Genomic DNA, 24276 nt, shown 5'->3' with positions numbered 1-24276 from the left:
GGGGTGCGAGCAGGATGGCTCTATGGGAGCAACAAGAGATTCAGTTTTGGCAAAGGCTACCATCTAGTGGTCATTTATTATGTACACAGTCTTATTTTGCTGGAAAAGGGAAGCAGTCTTGTTGTTCGAACATGTATATGTGGTATTGTGAATCTTGTTGCTATTCATCTGTTGTGGCGTATAAAAGCATGCTGGCTGGGCTCACAAAACCAAAAACTGAATCCTTCCAATTTCATGCTTTTAAAGGGATTGTTCTGTTTTTCGATAGAACACATAATTCCCATTTTAAAACACAAGAGCATACTATAATTTGTATACTTAAATATAATGGTGAAAAATAAAGGTATTTACCCTCATGTTTTCTTTGTAGGCATCAAAGCAGTAGCAGCATGAGATGGTTCCCCTCTATAGGATGCACCTCCTCAATCCATTCAGGTAAATCCATCCATTACTTTGCCTAAAACAAACAAGTTAAAGGGACAGTTGATCTCAAAATCAAAAATACATATTTTTCCTCTTACCTGTAGTGGTATTTATCCATGTAGATTGTTTTGGTGTGAGTTGCTGAGTGTGGAGATATCAGCTGTTGAGATGTCTTTCCAATATAATGGAACTAGAAGGCATTCGGCTTGTGGTGTCTCTACAGAAATCATGACCCGGTTACTCAAGATAATCTACAGACCTTGTGAGCAATTTCATGTAAGACCTTTTCTCTTCTACCAAACTACATCCACCAACTGTATAAAATCTACTGCTGTGCATCTACAGTTAGCTCACTTAGAACCATTGAGCTCGCTAACATCACATGTGTGCAGTGATACGAAAGGCTCAAGCTCCTGACAGCAAGAGATATAAACACTAATGGCGCTGGGGGAGCTAGCAGCGGATGCACGTTTTCTTCTGCACAGTAATACTGTTGGAGGGTGTACTTTGGTCTAAAGAATATAGTTCCTACATGAAACTGCTCACACAGAGTCTGTGAATTATCTTGAGTAATCGGTTTGTGATTGTTGGAAGGTGACAGTAGTGTTGAGTTTATAAAATACATATTTTGGCACTTTAAGCACCACGAGCAGAGTACCATACAGTTTGATTATTTTTGAGAGAAGGCAGACATCATCACAGCCTATATCTCCAACACTCACACCAAAACAATCTAGACTGATAATTAGCACTAAACTAAGACAAAAAAATATGTATTTCAGTTTTGGGAGTGAACTGACGCTTTAAAGTTTTAAATTATTTAACGTTACCTTTTTACAACAATCTAGCAATTTTCATGTTTTGATACAAAAGAGATGGGAAATATAAAGCAAACTTGCAGGTACAGCATCTTGAAAATTTATTACTGTGGCCAAAAAAGAAGTTGGCAAACAAGCATTTTTTTCCATGTCACTACAAAACTGTTCATGAAGAAACAACAAACAGAAGAGGTGTTTCTTTTCCCTTTCGTAGTAAAAAACGTTTCAGTCAAGGCCTAGAGAGAAAAAGAGAAATATGTTGTTTGATATTCTACACCTATGAAATAAAGCAAAAGCTCGACTCAGAGTCTAACAAAGTTCAGTCAGGTGTTAGTCGTGTTCAGTATAAAAGTTCCTGAGTGAGAAACGAGAATGGGAGCGTCAGTCAGTCAAGGTTAACAGTGTTTCTGTTGAGTTTGGCTTCTCAATAATCTAAAACACTGTTCAGAAGGGTGATTATCTAAGTGTGTATGGCTCAAAGTACAGTACTAAGGCAAGGGAGTGTAATGTGAAAACAGTTCAGAAGCCTTGAAAAGACTTATTTAAACAAATTCATTCTGTACAGTGTATATCCATACCCACAAAGAAACACCGAAAGAGATGAGAGTATCACAAATAGAAAGACAGAAAAAACATTCCTGGTAAATGTAAATAAATTAATAAGGGAGTACAAGTAAGCCTGGTGGAATTGGCATCTAATAATTACTAATACTGACGTTAATTCTCAGGTGAAAGTACTGCAGACAGGCACATGAAAGCAGACTTAACCATTTGCTTTCAGCCAACGTATTTTGCATGCTTTTCAAGTAAGGAATTTCTGAACAAGAGACCAAACTGTAACATTAGCAAGAGGAGAGAAAACATGAGAATCTTACCTCCTAACTAACTATCCTTTGAGTCAGAAACACTAAAATATTGAGCCAATACAGTTTTTTTTAAACAGTACACAATCATATTCAACCCCTTATATGTAGAATATGAATAACAACATTTAACTAATTCAGATGTCACTAGATCAAATAGTGCTTTGTCATACTCAAGGAAAAAGAATTCCATTCACACAGACACAAGGCTATCGAAAACACAGCTATCAAACCTCTTCATTAAAGTATCTTAGAAAACATGGCATGGCAATACAATTCAGCAAAATACATTTTTATAATTTTTTGCGCTAATAGGAAAATAGCAATACAAACTGTATCATGCTGTTTCTTCATAGAAGTGCAACCAGAAAAACATTTCTATGTGATTTTTGGGCTGGCGTTGAGCAAAGTTACATGCATTGTAAAGAGGGCACAAATAATTTAGATTGTATCAGGAAAATGTTGACATCTGTGAAACCTTTAGACAATGAGTAAAATAATACTAACACTGTTGTATCATAAAATAGATACTAGCAACCACAACAAGTCTTTTAATAATCTAAGCGCGTATTGTAACAGAAACAAACCACTCACTGGACTGATTGGTGTGCACATACATGTATATGTCAGAGTATACACCTTTGTCTCGCTTGTTCAACTGCATGTGATTAAGATTACTGCACATTGACAGTGTAGTATTAACATGCACATACTGAGATATGTTTGGCTGGAACTACGTGCTTCAGCTGAGTGGTCAGTTTGTTGTTGTACAGTATCTGTATGCTGGGCTGAGGTTTCCCAAAAACATCACCCATCGTAATATTGATAACCTTTTTCTCTTAGTCGGTCCTGACATTAGCAAAGGCAATGAACATATGACTGTAAACCTACTCCACAGTAACAAATACTCAAGGTTTATTCAGAGGCACCATGTGTTGGCCTTGCTTGTTATCAGCACAAGCAATGCGTGATTTTGGACGGGAGGACACGTAGTGACAGCAGCAGTTCACTTCAGTTTTGCTAACAACATGCTTTTGGGGAAACCAGGCCAAGAGTGTCTTAACAGGCCTCCTTGGCTTGGCTCGGCACCTTGCACATCATCAGGATCTGCTTCAGGGCTTTCTGGACATCCTCGTCCATCTGACCCTGATAACACACAGTAGATAAAACATTTTGTGGTTGAATTGTAAAGATTTTTTAGATGTCTTTTGCTGCCAAATGAATACAGTGGAGGAGAATATAACTGTTGTAGTGATAATTAACAGATGTAACTATAGACAGCTTTAAGTGGAACTACTTTCTATGCTGTGGAATATTTTTTTAAAGGATTCTTTTAATCTTGCCACTTCCTCGAATACAGTTCTTTTCTCCTCCATTGAATAGGGATGGACATGGGAATTTTATTTCAAAACAAAATACAAAAACTATATGCATGGCTATGCATGCAGGCTAAGTCAGAAAAATACAGTTCTTCATAATTTGGTTTAACCATTCATTTACCTGGACAGCATAGAGGAGGTGCATCCTGTAGACCGACACTATCTCGTGGTGCTGCTTCTTTGACTCCTACAGAGAAAACAAGAGATGAATACACATCTTTTTCACCTTTACATTCAAGTATTTCAAGTACAGTATGTTATTTTGTTATTTGTAAAAAAAATGTTGACCAAAACATACAGCTAGCTGGTACTGTAGTTGTTTGATTTGTTGCTGCATCGTCTCCAGCTGCTGGCTTTGCTGTTGTCTCTTGGAGGGAGAACCAGAGCTGTAGGAGAGCTGTGAAAGGCTGTTTAAGGCATCCCTTAGCTTCCCCACTTCCCGTGACAGGTCATCTATCTGAGAGGGGAAAACATAAAACTCTCATGCAGTTCGTGAGACAATGCATTAAAAAAGATATAGTGCAATGGTAAAAGTGGTACTATTACTGACCCTCTTGTTCTTCTCTCTCTCTGATGCAGTGTGGTTCTCCACCAGCTGTTTGAGCTGACACACAGCATCCTGGGCCTCAGTCAGCCTGGTTGTCAGCGTCTGGTTCTCCTTCTCCCTCGACATCACCAGCTCCTGCAGGGCCTCCCGCTCTGCACGATTATCCCGAGCCTGATGGATGGGTTCGAGTGTTGATGGGTAAGTTTTAAGAAATGCATGGTAGGGTTTGGCAATAAGAGGGAAGAGCGTGAAGGGTGTCAGTAGAGAGGGTGGAGCGAGGGAGTTTAGAGAAGGGAGAGCGGCAGAGGGGAGAGTAGATCGAGACAATGGAGCGGGAGGTTAGCATGAAGGAGAGTATAGAGCGCTTAGAGGGAAAGAGGAGCATTTAGAGCAAGAGAGGTAGAGCGACAGAGGAGAGAAGAATGTGAAAGGGGAGAGGAGAGTAAAGCGTGTAGAGCTAGAGAAAAGCGTCAGAGGTGAGAAAGAAAGCAGAGCAAGAGAGAAGACAGAGCAGGAGAGGGGCGAGTACAGCGTGTAGAGCCTCCTCTGTGGCTCCTCTTCTTCTTACCTTCTGCCATGCATCAGCAGCCTCCAGAGCCATCTCGTCCTGCTTCCTGAGGGCCCCCTGGAGGAGCTGCGTCAGGTGGTTCACCTCGCCCTCCAGTTGCTCTCGTGCGGTCTCGTGCTCCACTCGGGAGACTGAATCATCTGGGGTGACCTCTTTCTCTGCTGCCAGCCTTTCATGAAACAGAAACAAATCTCATGTTGATAAATGACACATGGTCACCTTGATCCTCCCAGTGCTAAAGCCAGAGAAGCTATCTTCTATTCAGTCATCTTTCAGTCTCCACACTAATTACGCAAGTAGAGTACAAGTACCTCAGAATTGTACATTGTTTAAAAACTGTGCCTAACTCCATTGTTTTTTTGTAAATAAACCATTTCATAAGCCTTATATCCATCTCAACAAGTCTAGTAAAAGTGTAAAAAAAATGCATCTATCAAACATAGGTGACATAGTTTTTCTCCTCACCTGCTCTGAAAAGCCTCCACCTGCAAGACTTTCTGATGTAGCTGCTCTTTCAGGGCCTCTGACTGGCTTTCCAACTCTTTGATGGCATTTCCCAGAGATGACATCACCTGCGTGTGGTCGGCGAGGGACACGGAGCTCTGCGCCTGAGCTTCTGCCTCCTGCCTCAGCAGTGAAATCTCCTCTTGAGCAGCCGAGAGCTTCTTCTCTGCCTCCGTTAGCAACGTCTGCAGCTCCTCCACCTTGCTGTTCAGCTGCTGCTGCTCTGAGGAGGGAGACGAGGCTGCGCTGCTGTCAGCCAGCTGTTTCTGTGCAGCACTTAGCTGACTCTTGGTTTCACTGTAGGAGTGTGAGAGTTCCAGCAAGCGGCGCTGCAGCCCAGAAATTACCTCATTTAGCTCAGCCTTCATTTCTTCAAAGTCTTTGGCTGCAGCTTCAACTGGCACTGTGCCCCTCAGAGCCTCCTAAACAACAAAAAGGGACAAATATAAGAAAATATAGGAAACGTGCCATAGAATTCAAGAAGTAAGTGAAGTGTACTAATGATTTAAAGATAAATCAATGTTGAAGCAATTCCCTTAGTGTTCTTCCGCACTTTCAAAGAGTACTCCATTGATTTAGTGCTGCACTCATGATGATCAGTGCAACAGAAACGGATATATTGTCTGTTTTTAATCCACACATTCTTCTTTCTTGTCAAAAGTTGGTGCCTACATTACCCCAAAGGTAACAGTTTAGAGAGAAAAAGGCCTATACTCACCTGGAGCATCCTAATCTCCTCTTGTGCCTCCTTGTACAGCTCCTCAATCTGTGCATTCCTCTGTTCTTTCTCCTTTACACTCCTTCTCTCCTCCTCCACCCTCCTCAGCGCCTCCTCCAGTTGTCTGATTCGTTGAGTTGCGCTCTCTTTCTCTGACCCTGATTGGACAAGCAGGGCCCTCAGCTGTTTTACTTCATGTTCAAGTGTGGATGATTGAAGTCTCTGGCTCTCCTGCTTCTCCGTCAGCTCACCTTCTCCTTTTCCTATCCTCACCCTCAGCTCCTCCACCTCCTCCACAGCTTGGTGGTATCTCTCCTGAGTGTCTGTCAGCTTTGCCTGGAGCTCTGCGAGACTCTCCATCAGCTCTTCCTCTCTTCCTTTCTCCCTTACGCTTTCATCCTCCTCCCTTTCTCTGCCTCGCTCAGGTTTCAGCTGGGCCTGAAGTGAGCGGTTTTCTTTCCTGGTTTCAAGCAGTTTCACTTGAACACTCTCTAGGGCCTGTCTCAACAGTCTGATCTCCTCTTTGCTCCCACCTCTCCCTCTTTCACCGTCTTCTTCCTCCTGCCTGACAGAAACAACACCTGATCCATCTTCCTTTTCCACTTGTGGCACAGAATCAAACTCATCCTGGGTGGAGTGGAAGGAAGAGTTGGAGGCCATGCTGTTTGGACGACTGGTGTCCTTCAGGTCCTCAATTCCTTGGAGGGATGGGTGATTCTGCAGGGTGAGGGAATTAAAAATGAAATCTTACTTACAAATCACACACCACTTGCATGAATTAAAATTTTGTAGCTAAAGACTGTCGATACATAGAGGGCCAGTATATTTTCACAACCAGCTAAGGGTGACTAACACAGTGTCTTTTTTTCCTTAAAATGTACTTTTATACTATTATTATATAATGACTACTGAAGAATACTACTTGTGTGTACACTGTCTTGTAATGTCTAAATAAAAACAGAACTTGAAAAAGTCTTCTGTGATTTTTTTGTCCTCTAGTTTAGGTTCTTTGTTTCTCACATAAAGACCATCTGAGTACCATTTGCTTAGCCTATGTATACGGCTTGTTGCCCCCTACCATGAGTGTGTGTTCATCTGTTGGTTTATGTTTAACTCATGAGTATGAATGAATGGCTTACATACCTTAAGTTTGCTTGCAAGTTGCTGATTCTCCAAAGTAAGACTGTTGATCTTGGCTTGCAGAGCAGAAACCAGAGCTGCAGATGCTGTAAAAGTGTGCTCGACCTGTCGACACATACACACATATATTTATATGCAGAGGCACACAGAGACAGAAAAGCAATGTTAAAGACCACTTGCTACCTGCTGAAAAACAAAGCAAGTCGTGACACATCTAAAGCTTAGGTTAGACTTCCCTCAAGAATGCCCAAGGTGAAAAGGTTCAGCAGTGCACAGCTGTCTGTCTGCAGAGTATAGAATTACACCTACAAAAGCAGCGTTGATTTAAGATTTTCACAAACAGAAAGACTTTAGTCAACTTGTAATACATAGAAAAGACCAAAAAATAACCACCTTGTAAAAATACCTTCTTACTGTATATTCAGCCTAAAAGTTTTTGAATTCCATTCATCCAAACAGAGAGACATTTTAGTTTAACATTCATGAATGCTACACACCAATAATCATATTCAATGCATGTGCTGTACTCTACACTGTTGTATTTTTCCACTTTTAAACTAAAAGTCTGACCTCATTTCCTGATTCTGTTTAAGTCACAACATCTGCTTAGAAATGTGCTCATCAGTAACATAAATACAGTCACTATAGTTTCACTCAGTCATTAGTCACCTTCGTATCCAGTTCAGGACCAGTCAACGTCTGCTCCACCGACTGCTTCAGGTCTTCGATTGTCTCCAGCAACATGTTTCTCTCCTCATGGAGCTTCTCAACCTCCTCTCTAAGTGCCGTTCCTCGAACCTCATCCTCCTGCGAAATGAGAAAAAGGAGGAGTGGCGGGAAAAAAGAGTGGGAGGGGAGAAGAGCAAAAGATGGACAAAGAGAGGAGAGAAAGTTAGGGTGAGGAAATAAAGAAAGGAAGAATAGAAAGAAAAGGTATGAAGCTTGAAAGAAATCACTTATCACATGGTTGGCACACGAGATGCTACTATATGATGATAATAAGTTAATATTGTACACAATGTCTATTTGGAGTGGAAATTTAAAAATGCTGCATATTTGAAGTAATTCTGGAAACATCTTTGCATTTTCTACTAAACTTCTTACACCTGAAGACTAATTTGCACAAACATTTACTGTGAACCACAGTAAATGGCTGAAGCTGTTTTCATCAATGAAGGCAAAGCTGCTTTATATCTGTTTTTATTTTACATTTTTAGGGTCAGGAGCAGTTATCCTCATAATGTACTTTTTTGGCTGATTCTCTTGTCTCACTGTATATTACGTTTTCTAGTTATAAATGTAATTTACATTATTCTGTATTCACACCTTTTCATTGCTCCTGTGGACCTCGTACAACTTAAAGTTACAGGCTGTGTTTTTTCTATGGACCCTGTGGGTCTCCTTATGAAATTATGTTTTAAATTTGTCTTGTTTGTTTGTTTGAGGGATTACAATAAAAACTACTGGGTAGATTTCATGAAGTTTGGGGCTGATTTAATATTTTAATATAATTCTATAATAACATGATTGTAAATGTATTCAACTTTTTATTTTCCTCTAATCATTCTGTACATCTTGATGTCCCTACAGCAATAAATAAGACTATTTCAGAGGTCTGTTGTGTAGAATTTATTGGCCTCTAATGGCGGTACTGTGTACCAAGCATGTAGGAGAACTACAGTGGCTGAGGTGAAAATGTGAATGTCCCCATCTATGGAGCCAATGTTTGGTTTGTCCATTATGGGCTACTGTAGAAACAGCTTGGCAGACTCCAAAGAAGAGGACCTGCTCTGTATGTAGATATAAATGGCTCGTTCTAAGGTAACGAGAAATGAAAATTTTTAGTTTCAGGTGATTTTAAACTAATAAAAACATAGTTAGAAATAATATATACCATTTCTGCCAAAATACCCCCTTAAATCCTACACACTGGACCTTAAAGCTCTGAGGAAAGCATGTTGTTGATGAAAGCAGCTTATGCAATAAAGTCTGTATTGCCAAGCTTCTTATTTGTGTTTATATCTTTTTTTTGTTGACTGTTGTTTTGATATTACCTTGTAGTTGAATCTTTTGGGAGTGTCACTTTTGTTGGATCCAGGGGTCCCAGCGGAGGTAACGACTGAAGGAGAAGAGGGTCCAGAGCTCTAAGAGAGGGTGAAGTCGATTAGTTTTTGGATTTGTTTTCCTAATAACCCCTTGTCATGATTTGATTGGGGAAAAAAATGTCATCATTATATACAAATGTGTGCAGTATGTTTATAATCTATCGGTGCAAAAACCCCAGGGACTAAGATTCAAAATGTTAGTGTCCTATACAGTGTATAAAACGGATGGCTTAGATGTTTGTATTTAAGTACATTTTTAAACCTTAAACTCTGGAAAACAAAAGGCAGATTAGTACACAAATACATAGTACATAAGTAAAGTATTTTGTTATACTTTGGCAAGCCTTAAACCAATGAGGCACTGACTGACAGAACAATAATGTAGAAGATAATGTATCAACAGACAAGTCACGTACAGGTCTGACCACTATTTTTATGAATACACTGCAGACATGCATTAATACAAAGAGTGGCATACTAATACAAGCAGACAAAGAGACATGCATTTACCTGCAGTGGACTAATAGGAGGTGGAGGTGCTTTTCGTTTTTTGGGAGTTGTGATCCGTTCATCACTTAGTTTAGCTACTTGATCATGCTGAGGAGCCAGCAAAGAGACGAAAGAAGAAAGGTAACGGAAAGAAAAAGAAAGGTGGGATTCAGTGCTGGTTAGTAAGCGGAGGGTCAATCAACTAAAAGATCTTTCACAAGTTTCATATCAACACAAGAAACTACAATCCATTAGCTGTAGCTACAGGACAGAAATTAGAAATTGGCTTAATTTTCTTTTGTCACTTTGCATCAAATTGTAGTACTGAAAACTAATTTAGACTTAGTTGATTATTGTAAGTTCAGGTGTTTAAGTAACTTCAATTGCCTGTTTGAACAAGTAACAAGTATTGAAAAACAATACAGGTGTGTTACCTGAGGACTTCTAGGAGACTTTGAATCTGTCAAAGGAGACAGGAAGAACATTAAAAATGGACACAAAAAAATCAAATAGAAGTAATAATTGTATGTTTATCCTCAGATGTTTTACATTTTTCTACCTCAGGTGACATCAAATTCATAGCAGGGTTCCCACAACTTCTTACACATTTAAGTCAGAAACTTTCACGAGTTTATTTCCCTCAATTTAAAGGACCAAACACAGCAAAGTGACACACGAATCTAGATTAATTAGATACAAAACTGAGAATTTTTATATGAGAACTAGCAGAAGCTCAAAGACAACAACTAAAAACAAATGGAGGCTTGAATCATCGTTGAAACACATTAAGTCTATGCGTCCTGTATAAAATGTCCTCTATAAATAAACCTGAGATTGATGTGTGAACAACTTAATTTAACACTGTAAGACATTTTTCATGCCACAGAATGTAATTTCAGACTAATTTTACAATAATAAAAACTAAAGGAAAAAAAAGAACATGAAAAGACATAAATTACTCAGGGTTAGGAACAATTTTTCCCAAATGTTTATTTTAACATTTCAAATTAAAAAGTCAGAAAATCTACTTGAAATGTTAAAAAAGGAATTTAAACTTTGTTCTTTTGTCCTGATCTGCATGACATAAATGTGAGAGGCATTTGGGAAATTATTTACTAAATAGATTTTACTAATTATTTCAAGAGTTTACAATGCAATGTCTGCAAAAAAGTGTTTCATAATAGCCTACTTACTGTGTCTTTAACATTTTAAGACTTTTGTAAGAGTGATTTCAATTTAATTTTTTCTCATGCTAATTAAGGCCTTATTTTTAGACTAATAAATTTAATGCTTTTTAAGACATTTTTAGGATCCACAGGAATCCAGGTCACATAGAACAACTCACACAAAAAAATTGGAAGAAAAAAATAAGAGGAGAACTCCTCCAGATGGCAGTGTTGACTTTGTGTTGAAACCAGATCAGTATGCATCTCTATGGCACAGAGGTGATACGTCTTTGTGTGTGTGTGTGTGTGTGTGTGTGTGTGTGTGTGTGTGTGTGTGTGTGTGTGTGTGTGTGTGTGTATTGGTATTGATCATCAGAGATTGATAGATCAAAGATCTAAAAAAAAGGGACATTAAGGGGACTCAATTCTCATCTGGGGACAGAAAGTTGGCCCCCACAAGATTGATCATCAAACAGTAAGACTTTTTTGGTCAAGACTTGTGTTTGGTCTAAGGTTTGTCTCCAGAGAAATAATGTAAATGACCTTAAGTTACAAAACAAGCATGTGGGCATTGGTCCAAAAGAAAGTGTCCAGATAATGTGAATACAAACCAACACTCCCCTCCTGCTGCCTCAATGCTCACGAAGTGTGTGAGACTTTGAATACCTCTCACCTGAGACCTGCTGTCTGTTCAGGGCAGCGGTGAGGGCCATTTTGAGCTCAGCGTTGCCCAGCAGTTTGGCGTAGTGTGCGACATCATGGCCTTGTGAATCAACAGCTGACAGATCTGCTCCTCGCTGAACCAAGACCTCTACAACAGAAACGGCGTTGGACTCGCTGGCCAGCATCAAAGCTGTCCTGCACAACCGAAGAAAACAAATAATGATCATCGGTTGAACAGAAGTGTCTACAATGTAGGGCTGTACTGAATAGTTCAAAGCTATGGAGATTCAATGTTGAGATTTAAATTCTAAATCAATATCTGAATGCTATGAACCTTTTAATTGCACGTCTGTTCATTCTATTTAAACCAAGTATTTCTGCAGTCACAGATAAAGATTAGGCTACACCAATATTATCAATATTGTATCATTTGCAGGATTAGATTCCATTGGTGTCTGCACAATAACTGTGTTGTAAAGTCCAAAAGTTAAAATTTAGTGAAAAGAGTAGATGAAACCATTTAAAAAATTAATTACGCTATCTTACAAAATGTTCAGCTTCAATCCAAACTTGTTGGCATTAATCATTTAAAAAATACATACAGTACTTAAATTCCATTTATTCATTAAAGAAAGTTGATTTGATAATAAATGACTGTGAACGACTGTGTTTGTACCTGCCGCTGTTGTCAAAAGTGTTGATCTCAGCACCGCAGTCCAGCAAAGTGCTGCACACCTCAGCATGAGCGTGTTTGGCTGAGAGCAGCAAGGGGGTGAACCCGTCCTTTGGGAGAAACAGACATTATAGACAAAGATATGACCGAAAACATCCCACAGAGGGACGACAAACTAACACAACACACACACCTACATAACTTATCTGGTGTGACATCAGGACGTGGGCCAGGACATGAAGTATGGTAAGTGTCTGTGTGGTGAGAGAAATCTCAGATCCATGTGAAAAAGGAGTGGATGTCTACTAAATGAATTTCCCAGCCGATAAATATAAAAGCCCAAGCTGTTCCTCTTTCTGGAGAGGCACAGTTTTTGGAAAATCCCCGAAATGATATATTTACTGTTCTAAATGAAGGGGCTGACTCAGAGTTTATTGCTCTGAGTTGGGCAACTGAGGCAGTATTTTATGCAACGTAATCCCAAATTTTTCACCACGATTGACAGTTCCTAACCCCAAGCATGACATTTAACCTAACCTTAAACGTCTATGACCTAAATCTAAACTAAACATTTGATTGGCTAGGCTTGTGGAAGGCAGTGTACAGCCTGGAAGGAGCTGCTGCCACTACATCATCTCCACTAAGCTGACAGTAGGACAGCAGATAAGTATTCCAAAATGTAACCCTCTGAAACCCATGAAAATTTGCTTCATTTTTTCTTTCTTAAAAAAAACCCCAAAAAAACGGGAAGAGTGCAATGATGAAATCACCCAAAACTAGCCAAAAAAATGGGAAGATATACAAGAAAAAAAAAAAAAAAGTAAAAACACAAGTAGACAAGGCAAACAAGACTTTAAAAAACTGACCAAAATTATTTGGTTAAATGTTTCAACTAAAGTTTTCTCTGGAGGCTTTAAAGGATCCAGTGTGGGCAGAGAGCATCTGGTGTAACGCAATGGGGCACGATAAGCAGATGCTCGCTTAGGACACAATGTGGCTCCTGAAAGGGCCAGCCACATTTTCGCCTCGGACACTGTAGTTCTGCTACATGCTTGGCACACAGGAGATGTTTTTTTTCAGTATTGCAATCTCACCACTAGATGCCACTTAATCCTACAAACTAGACCTTTAAACTGTAAGAACAGACATTTCCATTGGTCATTTTTTAAAAGCGAAACAAAGGGGAAAGTAAATCTGAAGTCATGTACAACTGGAAAAACAAAGAATGTCAAGAAACAAGAAAAGTGTGTCAGCATAGCTTTGTGTTTTATATTACAAGGCTGCTGCTTTCACACACCACAGAGAACAAAAGTATGTTGTGGGTTCCTCTGAGCTTTGCTAAAGACTTTACCAGCCCTGTGTCTGCTCAACTCAGTATGTGTTTCTACTGAACTGTTTCTACTTTGGAATCTAAACGAAAGAAATATTTTTTCTTCTCAGGGCAATAGAGTCAGAGTCTATGTAGGTGAATGTGAGGGTGCAGGTGTACAAATGTTTGTCTACACTGCTTATTTGAGTTACGTTTACAACTTGCTGCCACCTTGTCACTTTTAAGCCAGAATACCAAATTTGGGCATTGAGGCAAAGACTGGGCAGAGCTGACATAGAGCAGCAAGCATCACAGCCAAGTGTGATAATCTGAGAGGCCTGTCAATCAATGCAAACACACACAATCATGCCCCTGTTTTAAGCTTAATACACTCATAATGGAACAATTACCAAAAAAGCTACCAAAACACATTAGAAGCGTTTAAATTGGCTTTAACACCAGCTTGTGAGAGAAAAATGACCAGTGTTGAAATTCAAGAGAGAGAATGAATCATTATATTTGTAACTCTCTGTGGTTGCTTCTTGATGTAGACACAGATTCTGTACATACAGCTCAGGTCTCTGCGTGTGTATCAGCCCTGTGAGTGAATATTTAATGAGTACAACATGTGACAGACCACTTTAGAAAGGGCATTTTTTTCATACCACCTTTGACTCATAAAAACTGACATGAGAGCACACATGAAAGTGGTCGTTGTGCTTTCTGAATTACTTTATGTGCTGCTAAATGAGGAGTGGGCGGCTTTGTCCTTTTTTAGCATGCCACCTTATTAAAAGAGGCAACGTGTATTTGTGACACCTCTTCACACGTTACAAATGACAATGAGCTGTGAACTGTTGAATCAAATAAGTTCGATCAGATTGCTTCATTTCAATAATTTCAGAGGCCTGAAGAGGTACACTACCCACAAAAATAGAAAGATAGACGGGAAAAAAGTCTATTTACAATGTCGAGTGAGAGAATTGTTTTTCCCTTCTCCTGTCTTGCGACTCTGTACAAGGTCCTCCTCATTCTCAGATTGAAAATAATAGTTAAAAACTTAATCAGAAAAACACTACACTTGTATTTCAGTAAAGTAATGAATAATGCGCCAAACTACTTCTTGATATGTGGATGTCCACTAAACCAGCCTAGAAATGACTTATGCCAATTTAAATTTGACCCTAAAATGTTTGTGGCGATTGAAAGGTCCAATATTTTAAAAAATGATGTTGTATGTATATATATATATATAGGACCCCGCTGTGGAGATTGCAGGCGCCTGTGTGTGTGTGTGTGTGTGTGTGTGTATTTTAAATAACTTAGTAAATATATCATTCTGGCTTTTAAAAAAATTTATCAACATCAGCCACAAAAATCAAGTGTTGATGCAGCTATACTCTGCATGGAAGTTGTGTATCCTCAGCCACATGACTCTCTTCCAGAGTAAAGAAATCATGTTTATTCCAAATTGTCCCTTTTGTACTCTTCCAAAACTCTTTGACTCACTCAAACCAAATGGCAAAGAAAAGCCAGCCAAGTCTATGAATTCTGTCGAGGCTGAGCTCCTTTCAAGAAACTGAGAAATATATTTCTTTCCAGCTGAAAACATAAGGAAGCTTTTACACTACACAGTATCACTGTCTCTGAGTAGAATTTAAGTTTACATTCACTTGATTTCCTATAAACATTTTGTCTGACATATGTTAGACTTGGCTGATGTTCCTCCATTTCTTTCTGTATCCTACAGGTATTTGTTACAGCCACGATGGATGCCCGCGGCTTATAAACTGGCATGTTCTGCTCAGCACAGAAACATGAATATGTTCCAGACGTTTTTGTGGTTCTCAGTCTATATGTCCGCTAACAGCTGACAGTACTGCTCACATCTCACACACACATTTGCAGATGATTATGCCTGGAAAAAATTAACATGACATCACATCTTCCTGTTAACAGAAAACAGCACTAGAGCATTGTCTTTGAGCTACAAAAATATGCTTAACAATTTCTGATTGATCAGGATGGAATGTTTGATGACCACATATTAATGTCAGAAAAAAAGTTTGGTTGGGGCTGCTCCAAGTGCAACAGGATTTCAGAAACGCTATACTTAAGCGTCAAAACCCTTACAGCCAGTGGTACTAAGTGGTAGCATGACCCAGTTTCAAAAGCCACAACATACAACTTGTCAAAGGCTTTAACAAGCTTGAGGCAGCAATAAACTTTAATTACAAATAAACTTATTTACATGTAGGCTAAGAGACCGCTGTGTGTGCATCTATCTCCAAAAGGCCAGCTGTGGCGTGATAATAAAAAGGGAAATAAATGTGGGCAACACATTCTCTTCTCTATTTCTTTGCTCTCACTTGCTCTCTTTTTCTATTGAACAGACACACTCTCACACAAAATATCATGCTCACACACTCGAGGTTGGTAAAAACCACAGGCATGGAGCATCACTGCAATGGAGACCACATGTCTGCGGCTTGAGAGCAGAGTTCCCACAGTATACTGACCCCCTACCTCACACACACTGACACATACAAGCACACGCACACACACAATGTACAACATTAATCAATCTTTAAATGGAGAAGGACAAATGAGAGGAAATGTCAGTAAATGAGGATCCTCCATGTTGTAGATTTACAGCTGTGAGAGACAACTGCAATTAAATTACAAACTTAAAGAGCACGTAAAGGGACTCAGAGAAAACAATTTTTAGGGGAGTAAGATATCTGCAGCAGATAAATCCTGAGAGCATCCTGTTGCAATCTCCAAACAGTGATCACTCTTCCCTGAACACATTCCTCTCTGGAAACAAGCGATATGAATGAGACTGAATGGAGCATTTCTGTGGTCTTTATCCTGTCTCAGAGACTCTCACTATCTTGCCAGGAAAAATAAGTCCAGGAAAGACAGAAAGTTGAAGTAATAATGAAAGTACATACTGCATCTTTCAGGTTGATGAGACTTTTGAGTTCACACAGCAGTTGGACGGTCTGGATGTTCCCGCTGGCAGCTGAGCATAAAATAAAACAGAAAGTCAGTCACGAAAAGAGGCACAAAAGGTGTCGAGGATTTAATTTGGCAAGTAATTTATCTGCTTTGTCTCCCTATTTGATTTCCACAAGAGCAAATTAATTCAAATTAAGATGACTTAAACATAATCACGCTTTTTACTTTCCTTTTCAAATAAAAAAGCTACTTATGGTAGCTGCACTGACATAAGGCTTTGTCTTGACTTTAAAAATGCAACATTGACAAAATAATTTCAATAATTTACCTAAACAGCTGTCAACTGACATCTGCATTGTAACACAAACTGAAAACAAATTCAAAACTATCTTTCATACTCAGTGTGGGCAGATGATGTTAAAAATCATTATTTTTAGAGACAGAAAGTGTCAGCATCATGACAAAATGATGAACTCTGTGGGAACCTCCTCAACACTCAGTGTTTGCTTTGAATAAAAACCTGCAAGAGTATTCCGGGAACTTTTGATTGAAACAAACTGGGCCGAAATCACGTTTAATCACTTAATTCCAAACGTGGTATAGGATTTCATCCAAATAAAATCAGAGATTAAATTAAACCTCAAGTTATTTTCCCACGTCCTTGTCCAAGCAGACTAATCTTCAATAAAACCACTTTTGTTTAATTAACTCTCAGGACACTGAGAAACTTACCAGCGTGATGCAGAGCCGCCTTTCCTGAGCTGTCCACAGCATCGACAGGACATTTACTCTGCAGAGGAAAAGAAACGTTAGACCTGCAAATCAATGTTATACGTGAATTATTATACTAAATGTCCCAAAAGGCATCCCAATAATTCTCAAAACTCAAAATATATTGTGGCTGCATGTATTTCATGCTGGTGTAGAGTATCAGAGTACAGTGATAATAGAGTTTATTTTCTCAGGAACTCACACCAGTAAATGCACACATGTGCAACACACAATGTATTATTTATTCTATTACTCTTATTCAATATTTTGTTCTCTTGCTGGTAGGAGTGACCCGCTACAAATTGTAAGGACAAATGAAATGTTGTTTTTTAACCGTTTAAAAAATAACTAATAAATCTACCTTCTACCTTCTTTACTTTTTTCTAACTGTACATACTCCAGCGTTATTTGTAACTTATAACCCGTGAAGACTTTTCTATATTTCAGAAAGTTACAGTACAAATTAGTTTAGGGCATGAGGGCAAAAAGATGTTTAGAGATTTTAAATTGTTGCTGTGTGTCCCAGGAGACTTGAGATTGGTGTTAAAAAGGCAAGTGTGTGTTGCTGAGATGCTGCAGACTGTCATGGGACAGTTAGGTCAGCAGATCAGAGGAAGAGGATTGTTTGTGTGTCTCCGCCTGCTGGGATCTGCTGATCTGCACACACACTCATAAGCAGACTGAAGAAATGAAGCAGTGAAACTGTCTGGTTTTAGCGAGACAATTCAGAGTGTGGGCTTCATACGGTTCACGCTCCTGCTTTCACACATTCCTTATTTTCTGTACAAAATAATGCGTCCAAGAAGACATCCTGCTGGGTGGCCTGATGCTCTGCCATTAAAACTCTCTTAGCTCCATATTTCTTGGTGTTATTTTTGTACAACGCGTCTTAAAGAGATTTCACTGAACCTAACATACTGCACAGCCATGATATTAAATAAAAAAAAACATTAAGTATCTTATCACTGTGAGACCATATTGTGAGTAAAATACATGACTTGATAGATTGCAGCAAATTTCTGCATTATTTTCAGGCCATTAAATATGACAAAGTGATTATAGGCATCACAACTTGTTACTTACAAAAGCCTCCCTTACTTTATCCAACTTACCTGAATGAGCTTTTTGCAGCAGTCAGTGTGATTGTTTTTGGCAGCCAGGTGTAATGGATTAAGACCTGAGCGTAAGTCAAGAAAGGACTAAATTAAGATTTTCATTAGGCCAAAGACTCTTGCGACAAATTAAACAAAATGTAACAAAACTCCATAAAACAAAAACACAAGAATGCATTTTAGAAGTGGCAATAGAACATATGTGGACATTACACTTTTCTATTTACAGTTTTCATTAAAAAAAAAAAAACGAATTTTTCATTAATTTATGTAGAAATACTGATTTTTTAAATGTTTTTTAATCACAGCTGTATGTAACTGCAGCACATACCTGCAGCATCAGTGATTGACAGGTCAGCTCCATGGGACAGGATAACAGATAGGCAGTCTGTCTGTCCATGTGCAGCTGCCACATGAAGACTACACACAAACACAAAACAAGGAATTACAAACAGTAATTTTCACATAAAATCACAACAGCAGAGAGGTTTTTAAGACGGATATTTTACATTATTTTTTAGCTCACCGAGTAACATTAAAAAAGCATTTCACTGCTGGAAAGATGGACTTGAAGTAGAAAGACACAATTGGTGCCATATAACCAGAGAAAATGAGTGTGGCACTCGCTGTTTGTAAAAATATTGTAGATGAGAAATATGCAGCACACTAAAACTCTTGGTTTATATTTGATCAGTTGCCTAGTTTTACCTAGTATCCATTTTAAAGATCTTATGATGTGAGAAACTCAACTTCCTTAAAAGCTGATGCTTTGAAAAATAGTGCATTTACATGTTTGTACAGCACATAACCTGCTGTAAAACCACAACTTTTGACTCTTGATTGTGTGGTTGTGCATATGTGTGCGGTGAGTAATCAATACAACCCTTTCCAGCTCAGGAAGCAGAAAGAAAAGAAAAAAAATGGAAAAAAACCCAAACACTACGCATGCCCAGCTTTTCTTTGGTGTGTGCGTGGGATACACACTCAAACTCACACTCACCCTCACACAACTATGCCCACATGCCTTTCAATCAGGTTTTATCACCATAGAGATACTGTAGACGCCTCCTTTGTGAGTACTGAAAAGATTGAAGCATTGAGATCCCAAACCACCACATTCATCGTGATTTACAAAGGCTGCGAGCATGCATCTGTATGTGTTTCTGTGTTCTGGTCGTGCACAGAGAAGAGGTCAAGGATGTGAACCACCGATGGAACAGAATAGCCTGTGTGTTTGTTTCAGCATGTGAGAATCTGCACTTTTGTTTCTCCTTGCATTTGTTCTTGTGTTTTGATGTTCCTGGCTCTGCGGGAGCTGCTCAACACATTGAGGTCATGGGGTGTTGTGTTTCAGGAAAAAAAAGGAGGTCAAATATTAACACTGAGCCTCTGTGTTATCAAAAATCTCAACTGGCGAGGCAACGAGTTTCACCGCCTCTGCAGAAATGAGCCGGCTCTCAAAACACCGAGTGTCAGGGAGGCTGAATGAATGGATGAAAATGTCAGGAACTCAGAGAAACAGCTGTATTTTTAGATTGGCCATTCATTTTTTAACATTGTGCTGTGGAGCGTGAAAGGAGTTTCATAAGACCAAGACTTGAGAATGTGAGCATTTGCTCGAGGGAGGTATATGTAATCCTAAAACTGAAAGAAAAACACAAAAATCACAAAGAATGGATGATATTTCACTGAAATTGAATACACCCACTTTTATTTTACCACAGTCACACTATTTCTTATCACACCTTTGTATGAAAGTGTGAGCCAAGTCCCAGATAGCACCTGAATAGCTTCACTTGTACTGTATTTTGCTTATCAGATATTACCAAACTAGGCTGCAAACCGGCGATTTGCAGATTGTATTCTGCTAAGGTTTTTGGGCTGCAGTCTTATCAGTGTAACAGATCTGAATCAAAGTGTCATTTTTGATATGACATACAGCTTTGTACTTCCCCCAGCTCAAACAGTATCTGTCCTTTAGAAGCCACTGCGGACTGTGATGTAAATCACAAGTTTCATCAGGATTCTTTCGACATAATTATTATGTCTGCTAATATCACAAAGTCTGACACAGTAAGATTTTGATTTGATTCAATTCAGGGGCCTGTGATTGATATTAGATGATATCAGGAAATATTCTCAATGTCTTTGTCTTGGCTGCTTCCTTTTATCTGCCTAGCACAAGGCTGCTAGCACTGTTTGAATGTTTAAGAAGGACAGAGATGGGAATTTTAAGGCACATCTCAAAAATGATGATACCTATCAATCGTTTCTCTCTGCATCGATAATATTTGGATCACTGATCATTTTATCAATATATATTTATCAACATCAATGGATCATTACACCTCTACCGAGTATTGTCTGTAAATTAATCTGCAGAAGTAATTTTGTGATAAAAAGTTGCACTTTGATCTGTACCACATCCATTTCTCCTTTATCCTTTTGTAGATAATAAGAATAAGAATTCTTACGCTGATTTGCCTTCGCTGTCAAGCTTTACAGCGCTGGCACCTTTCTTCCCAAGAAGTGATGCCACCTTCTCTGCCTCGCCATGCTCCACTGCAGCAAGCAGGCGCTCATCGTTTTTGTTCCACTCATTGACCTAAAAGGGACAAGAAAAACATCATTATCATCAAGACATTTAACAGACTTTAAAGATATTGTTATTATTGTGATGCATGTATCCAAGGTTTTAATCACAAGACAGTACGTTAAATCAGTCATTTACTTTATCTAAAAACACAATCTATACCTTCACAACATTATCATTAGACATTAACAGACACATGAGCAAATCTTACTCAAAACAAGCCAAAATGGCCAAGATGCCCTGAATGTGAGTAATGTGTCTCAGGGGGGAGAGAGTGTTTTTTTGGCTCTGCTTGAGCTTACATAAAAGATTTGTCTCTGATATGAGAGCACACATACAAACACAAGCAACATTCAATGTGGACACACACACTGACTTATATCTTATAAGTCAGTGCTTATATCAAATCAAAGAACTTACATCAAATACAGATTAGAAAATATGTTAAAAGAAATTGTGGTTGAAGTTAATAAATGAATATGTTTCCTTGACTTGATAAAAGAGTGAGGGGGAGAACTGAATCGGTGCACCCCAAACATGTTGGCAGCACAATTTCATTAGTCAGCTCTCCTTGCAACCATCTGTGCATATTAGGACGCGGCACAATATTAGATTTGACCCGATAGCCTACTGACCTACACGTGATAAGGGGGTGAACTCTCTGACTCCAGAAATTCTTGCAGTGGCAAACTGTACCCTATTTTAAGAGTGCAATAAGCCAACATAGCAATACATGGTGTAAATAGCCGCTGTGGCAAACACCCAAATGCAATCACTGCAGTACATTTTGCACAGCTGGTGGAAAATTGCTGGGCTATAAAACTCCCCTATGTCACTGAAACAGTTAGGATGACCACTGAGCTCCTCAGCCTAAGCCACAGAGCATCTGATGTGGACCAGTGAGGAAATTAAAAATTCTAAATTGTTAGTGTTTTGTTAACTGAAAATAAAGTATAAGATGACTGAGAGCAGAGAAGTACTCTTTCTTTACTGGCAAGGAGCTCTGGAAAATTGCTGTAAACCCACAGACACTCTTTGTGACCCAGGCTTCAAAGCACTAAAGCAGGAGGTGAGATACTATTTAGGAGGCAGTGTAAGATGAGAAAGTTCTCTGACAGACTGGAAATAACAGATTGGATATAAAAACACTCAGCTGGGCACTGACAGAGACGTGTGAAAAGATATATGAATCTACCAGGTGGCTTTCCGTGTCAGTGATGAGCAGTGATGGGCAAACTCCAACAAGTATTTCCAAGAATACACAAGACTAGTTTAGATTTGCCACAAAATAAATGCAGGATAAGGGAAAACCTTCCTTTATAACACATGTACAGTGGTAAGAATTTCAGCGACGTCATCATAGAAAACTAAAAAACCCAACACTAAAAACATTCCTTTCACTGCCCTACTCCACCTGGTACTGACAGCAAATTAATTTTTAAACTTGATTTTTAAATGATTTTAATTAATCTTTTTATCTTTACACCTCTTGTCTGCATTTTTGCTATTTTTAATGGATATTTCTTTTAAATTGTAAATCATTTAGTAATTTATTTTACCTTCATATCTTTTCTCTTTACTCTTTTATTGTTGAGTCTCTATCCTTTAATATGTTTTTACGTTTTATTGCTCTGTAACACTTTGAACTACCCTGTGGTATGGAATGTGTTGAACAAATAAAGCTGCCTTGCCTAGCTAATTTGAGATTTAATATTCTGATTATTGCACTATTCTTGTATTATCGATATTGGGTATCCTGCAGAAACTGCTCCTCTGTTGACTTACAGCAATTCTGTATTTACCCGTAGTTTGTCTATTTGCTTCTGTTTTCTTAAAAGGTACCTTGCCAAGTTTTTGACCACTAGTTACGCTATGAAGCAGTATGTTCACTAGTGAGTCTAAGTCTTGTTTGCATCATGCTCACGCACAAGAGTACATATACATGTGCCCAAGCATGCTGGAAACATGATACATATCAACGCCGCCAGTTTCATGCCTACAAAGGCAAGAAAATAGGTGACTGAAAGCCGGCAAACATGGATGTAAACACTGCAGAATTTTAATTTTTTTTTTTTTTTTAAAAAAAGGATTTGCAGATGTTTTATGAGGAAGAATATATGTTGTGACTATATATCTTCATTTCGTTAGGCCCCAAGAATACACACAATACATTTCCATGCTAAACACAAAATGTAAATGTAATTTCCATCTGCTTACAAGAAAAGTTGGAGTGTGTTGACAACTCTCAGTCATGCATCAATGGGGTTCATTACATGTGTAATTTTGCTCTGATTTTTTCTGTTTGAGTTTTACATTTGTTGACCACCTTGCCTGAAATGTTGACTACCTCAGCAAACATCATAAAAAAAATCAATACGCTTGTATAAAATCAAACACTAACCTCCAGAAAAAAAAGAACAGAGGAGCTTTTTTGCACAGCAAATGCTATATTTCTATGAGTGTCACAAACATTTTGACTGTCATCAAATTACTAAACTGATATTAGACAAGCTGAATAAGGACCTGCATCAGGTGGCTTAACATCTCTGCTGAGCTGCTGTATTTCTTAGGGGAAACCCCATGGTGCAGAGTGAAACATTCACAAAGGTACTGTGGGGGTAAATGAAAGTGGAACAGAGAAATCAGAGAACGTGCATCTGTCCAAACTGTGATTGATGTGCAGTGAAACATGACACAGCACGAGATAACTAAGGCTGTAAAGGACATATCCCATATGGTGTAGCTGTTAGATTCCTTGTTTTCACAGAGGTGGGTTAGATTTGCCTCTCAGTATGCTGATATGAAAAGTCTCATGATTTTCATAGAGACAGTCATATGCTCACAGGTCACTAGGGCAATCACATACTAAAAATAGATACAGTGAGAACTTAAAAAGGAAAAGATGAAAATACATATCTGAAGACAATGGAAAGAAACATGTATATACATATGAATGTGGGCTGTGTTTTTGTTGCCCAAGCATTGCCAAAATCTTCAAAGACAGTGTAAGAGGAACTTGGAGAGCGCTTTGTTTATATTATTCAACACAGTACCCAGTGCTTTTCTTATCATGTTTTGTGGACATCAGGAAGGGTGGAACTCACTGCTGTAATTGAGTGCCTTTTATGATCTGGAAACAGCAGCAAAACAAACCCACTCCTGTACATGACCGACTGAATAACAGGAGCAGACACATCTCGCAGATGGTGAGGTGTCACTTTATGTGGGAATTTACTGTGAATTTAAGCTTGCTGGTATTTGCATGAAAAGTCTGCTAACTGACCTAAATGTTCTTATTTCCTATATTGAACCCTGAAAGTAAATTATATATTGCTTATGTATGTGAAGCCATGCGACTGACTGTTCCACTAGCTTTTTTCAGCTTCCCTGTGACCAATCTGATCAAACCACATTCAGTACATTTTCTAAATAATTTAATCCTGCATCCTTGTCTATTCCAGGCTGTAGAATAAC

General features: G+C 38.8%; 1 protein-coding gene across 1 annotated transcript in view; it reads right to left on the bottom strand.

Annotated features, from left to right (window-relative positions):
* Positions 1–1318: 1318 nt before the first annotated feature.
* The window catches only part of rai14 (retinoic acid induced 14), a 44689-nt gene continuing 21731 nt past the window's right edge, over positions 1319–24276 (bottom strand). The window contains exons 3-21 of the mRNA XM_042509429.1: positions 20684–20814; positions 18541–18629; positions 18210–18274; positions 17059–17116; positions 16320–16390; positions 12060–12166; positions 11394–11578; positions 9989–10014; positions 9576–9662; positions 9015–9104; positions 7630–7767; positions 6964–7065; positions 5821–6537; positions 5064–5524; positions 4599–4767; positions 4034–4201; positions 3782–3940; positions 3605–3670; positions 1319–3250 (exon numbers count right to left, since the gene is read on the bottom strand). Coding sequence (XP_042365363.1) covers positions 3164–3250; positions 3605–3670; positions 3782–3940; positions 4034–4201; positions 4599–4767; positions 5064–5524; positions 5821–6537; positions 6964–7065; positions 7630–7767; positions 9015–9104; positions 9576–9662; positions 9989–10014; positions 11394–11578; positions 12060–12166; positions 16320–16390; positions 17059–17116; positions 18210–18274; positions 18541–18629; positions 20684–20814 — 2976 coding nt within the window. The 3' untranslated portion in view covers positions 1319–3163. The remainder of the gene's footprint in view (positions 3251–3604; positions 3671–3781; positions 3941–4033; positions 4202–4598; positions 4768–5063; positions 5525–5820; positions 6538–6963; positions 7066–7629; positions 7768–9014; positions 9105–9575; positions 9663–9988; positions 10015–11393; positions 11579–12059; positions 12167–16319; positions 16391–17058; positions 17117–18209; positions 18275–18540; positions 18630–20683; positions 20815–24276) is intronic.

Source organism: Plectropomus leopardus, chromosome 20 (genome assembly GCF_008729295.1).
Source record: "Plectropomus leopardus isolate mb chromosome 20, YSFRI_Pleo_2.0, whole genome shotgun sequence".
Lineage (NCBI taxonomy): Eukaryota > Metazoa > Chordata > Actinopteri > Perciformes > Serranidae > Plectropomus > Plectropomus leopardus.
Note: the sequence above shows the minus strand (reverse complement) of the source record. Positions and strands in the feature narration are given on the sequence as shown.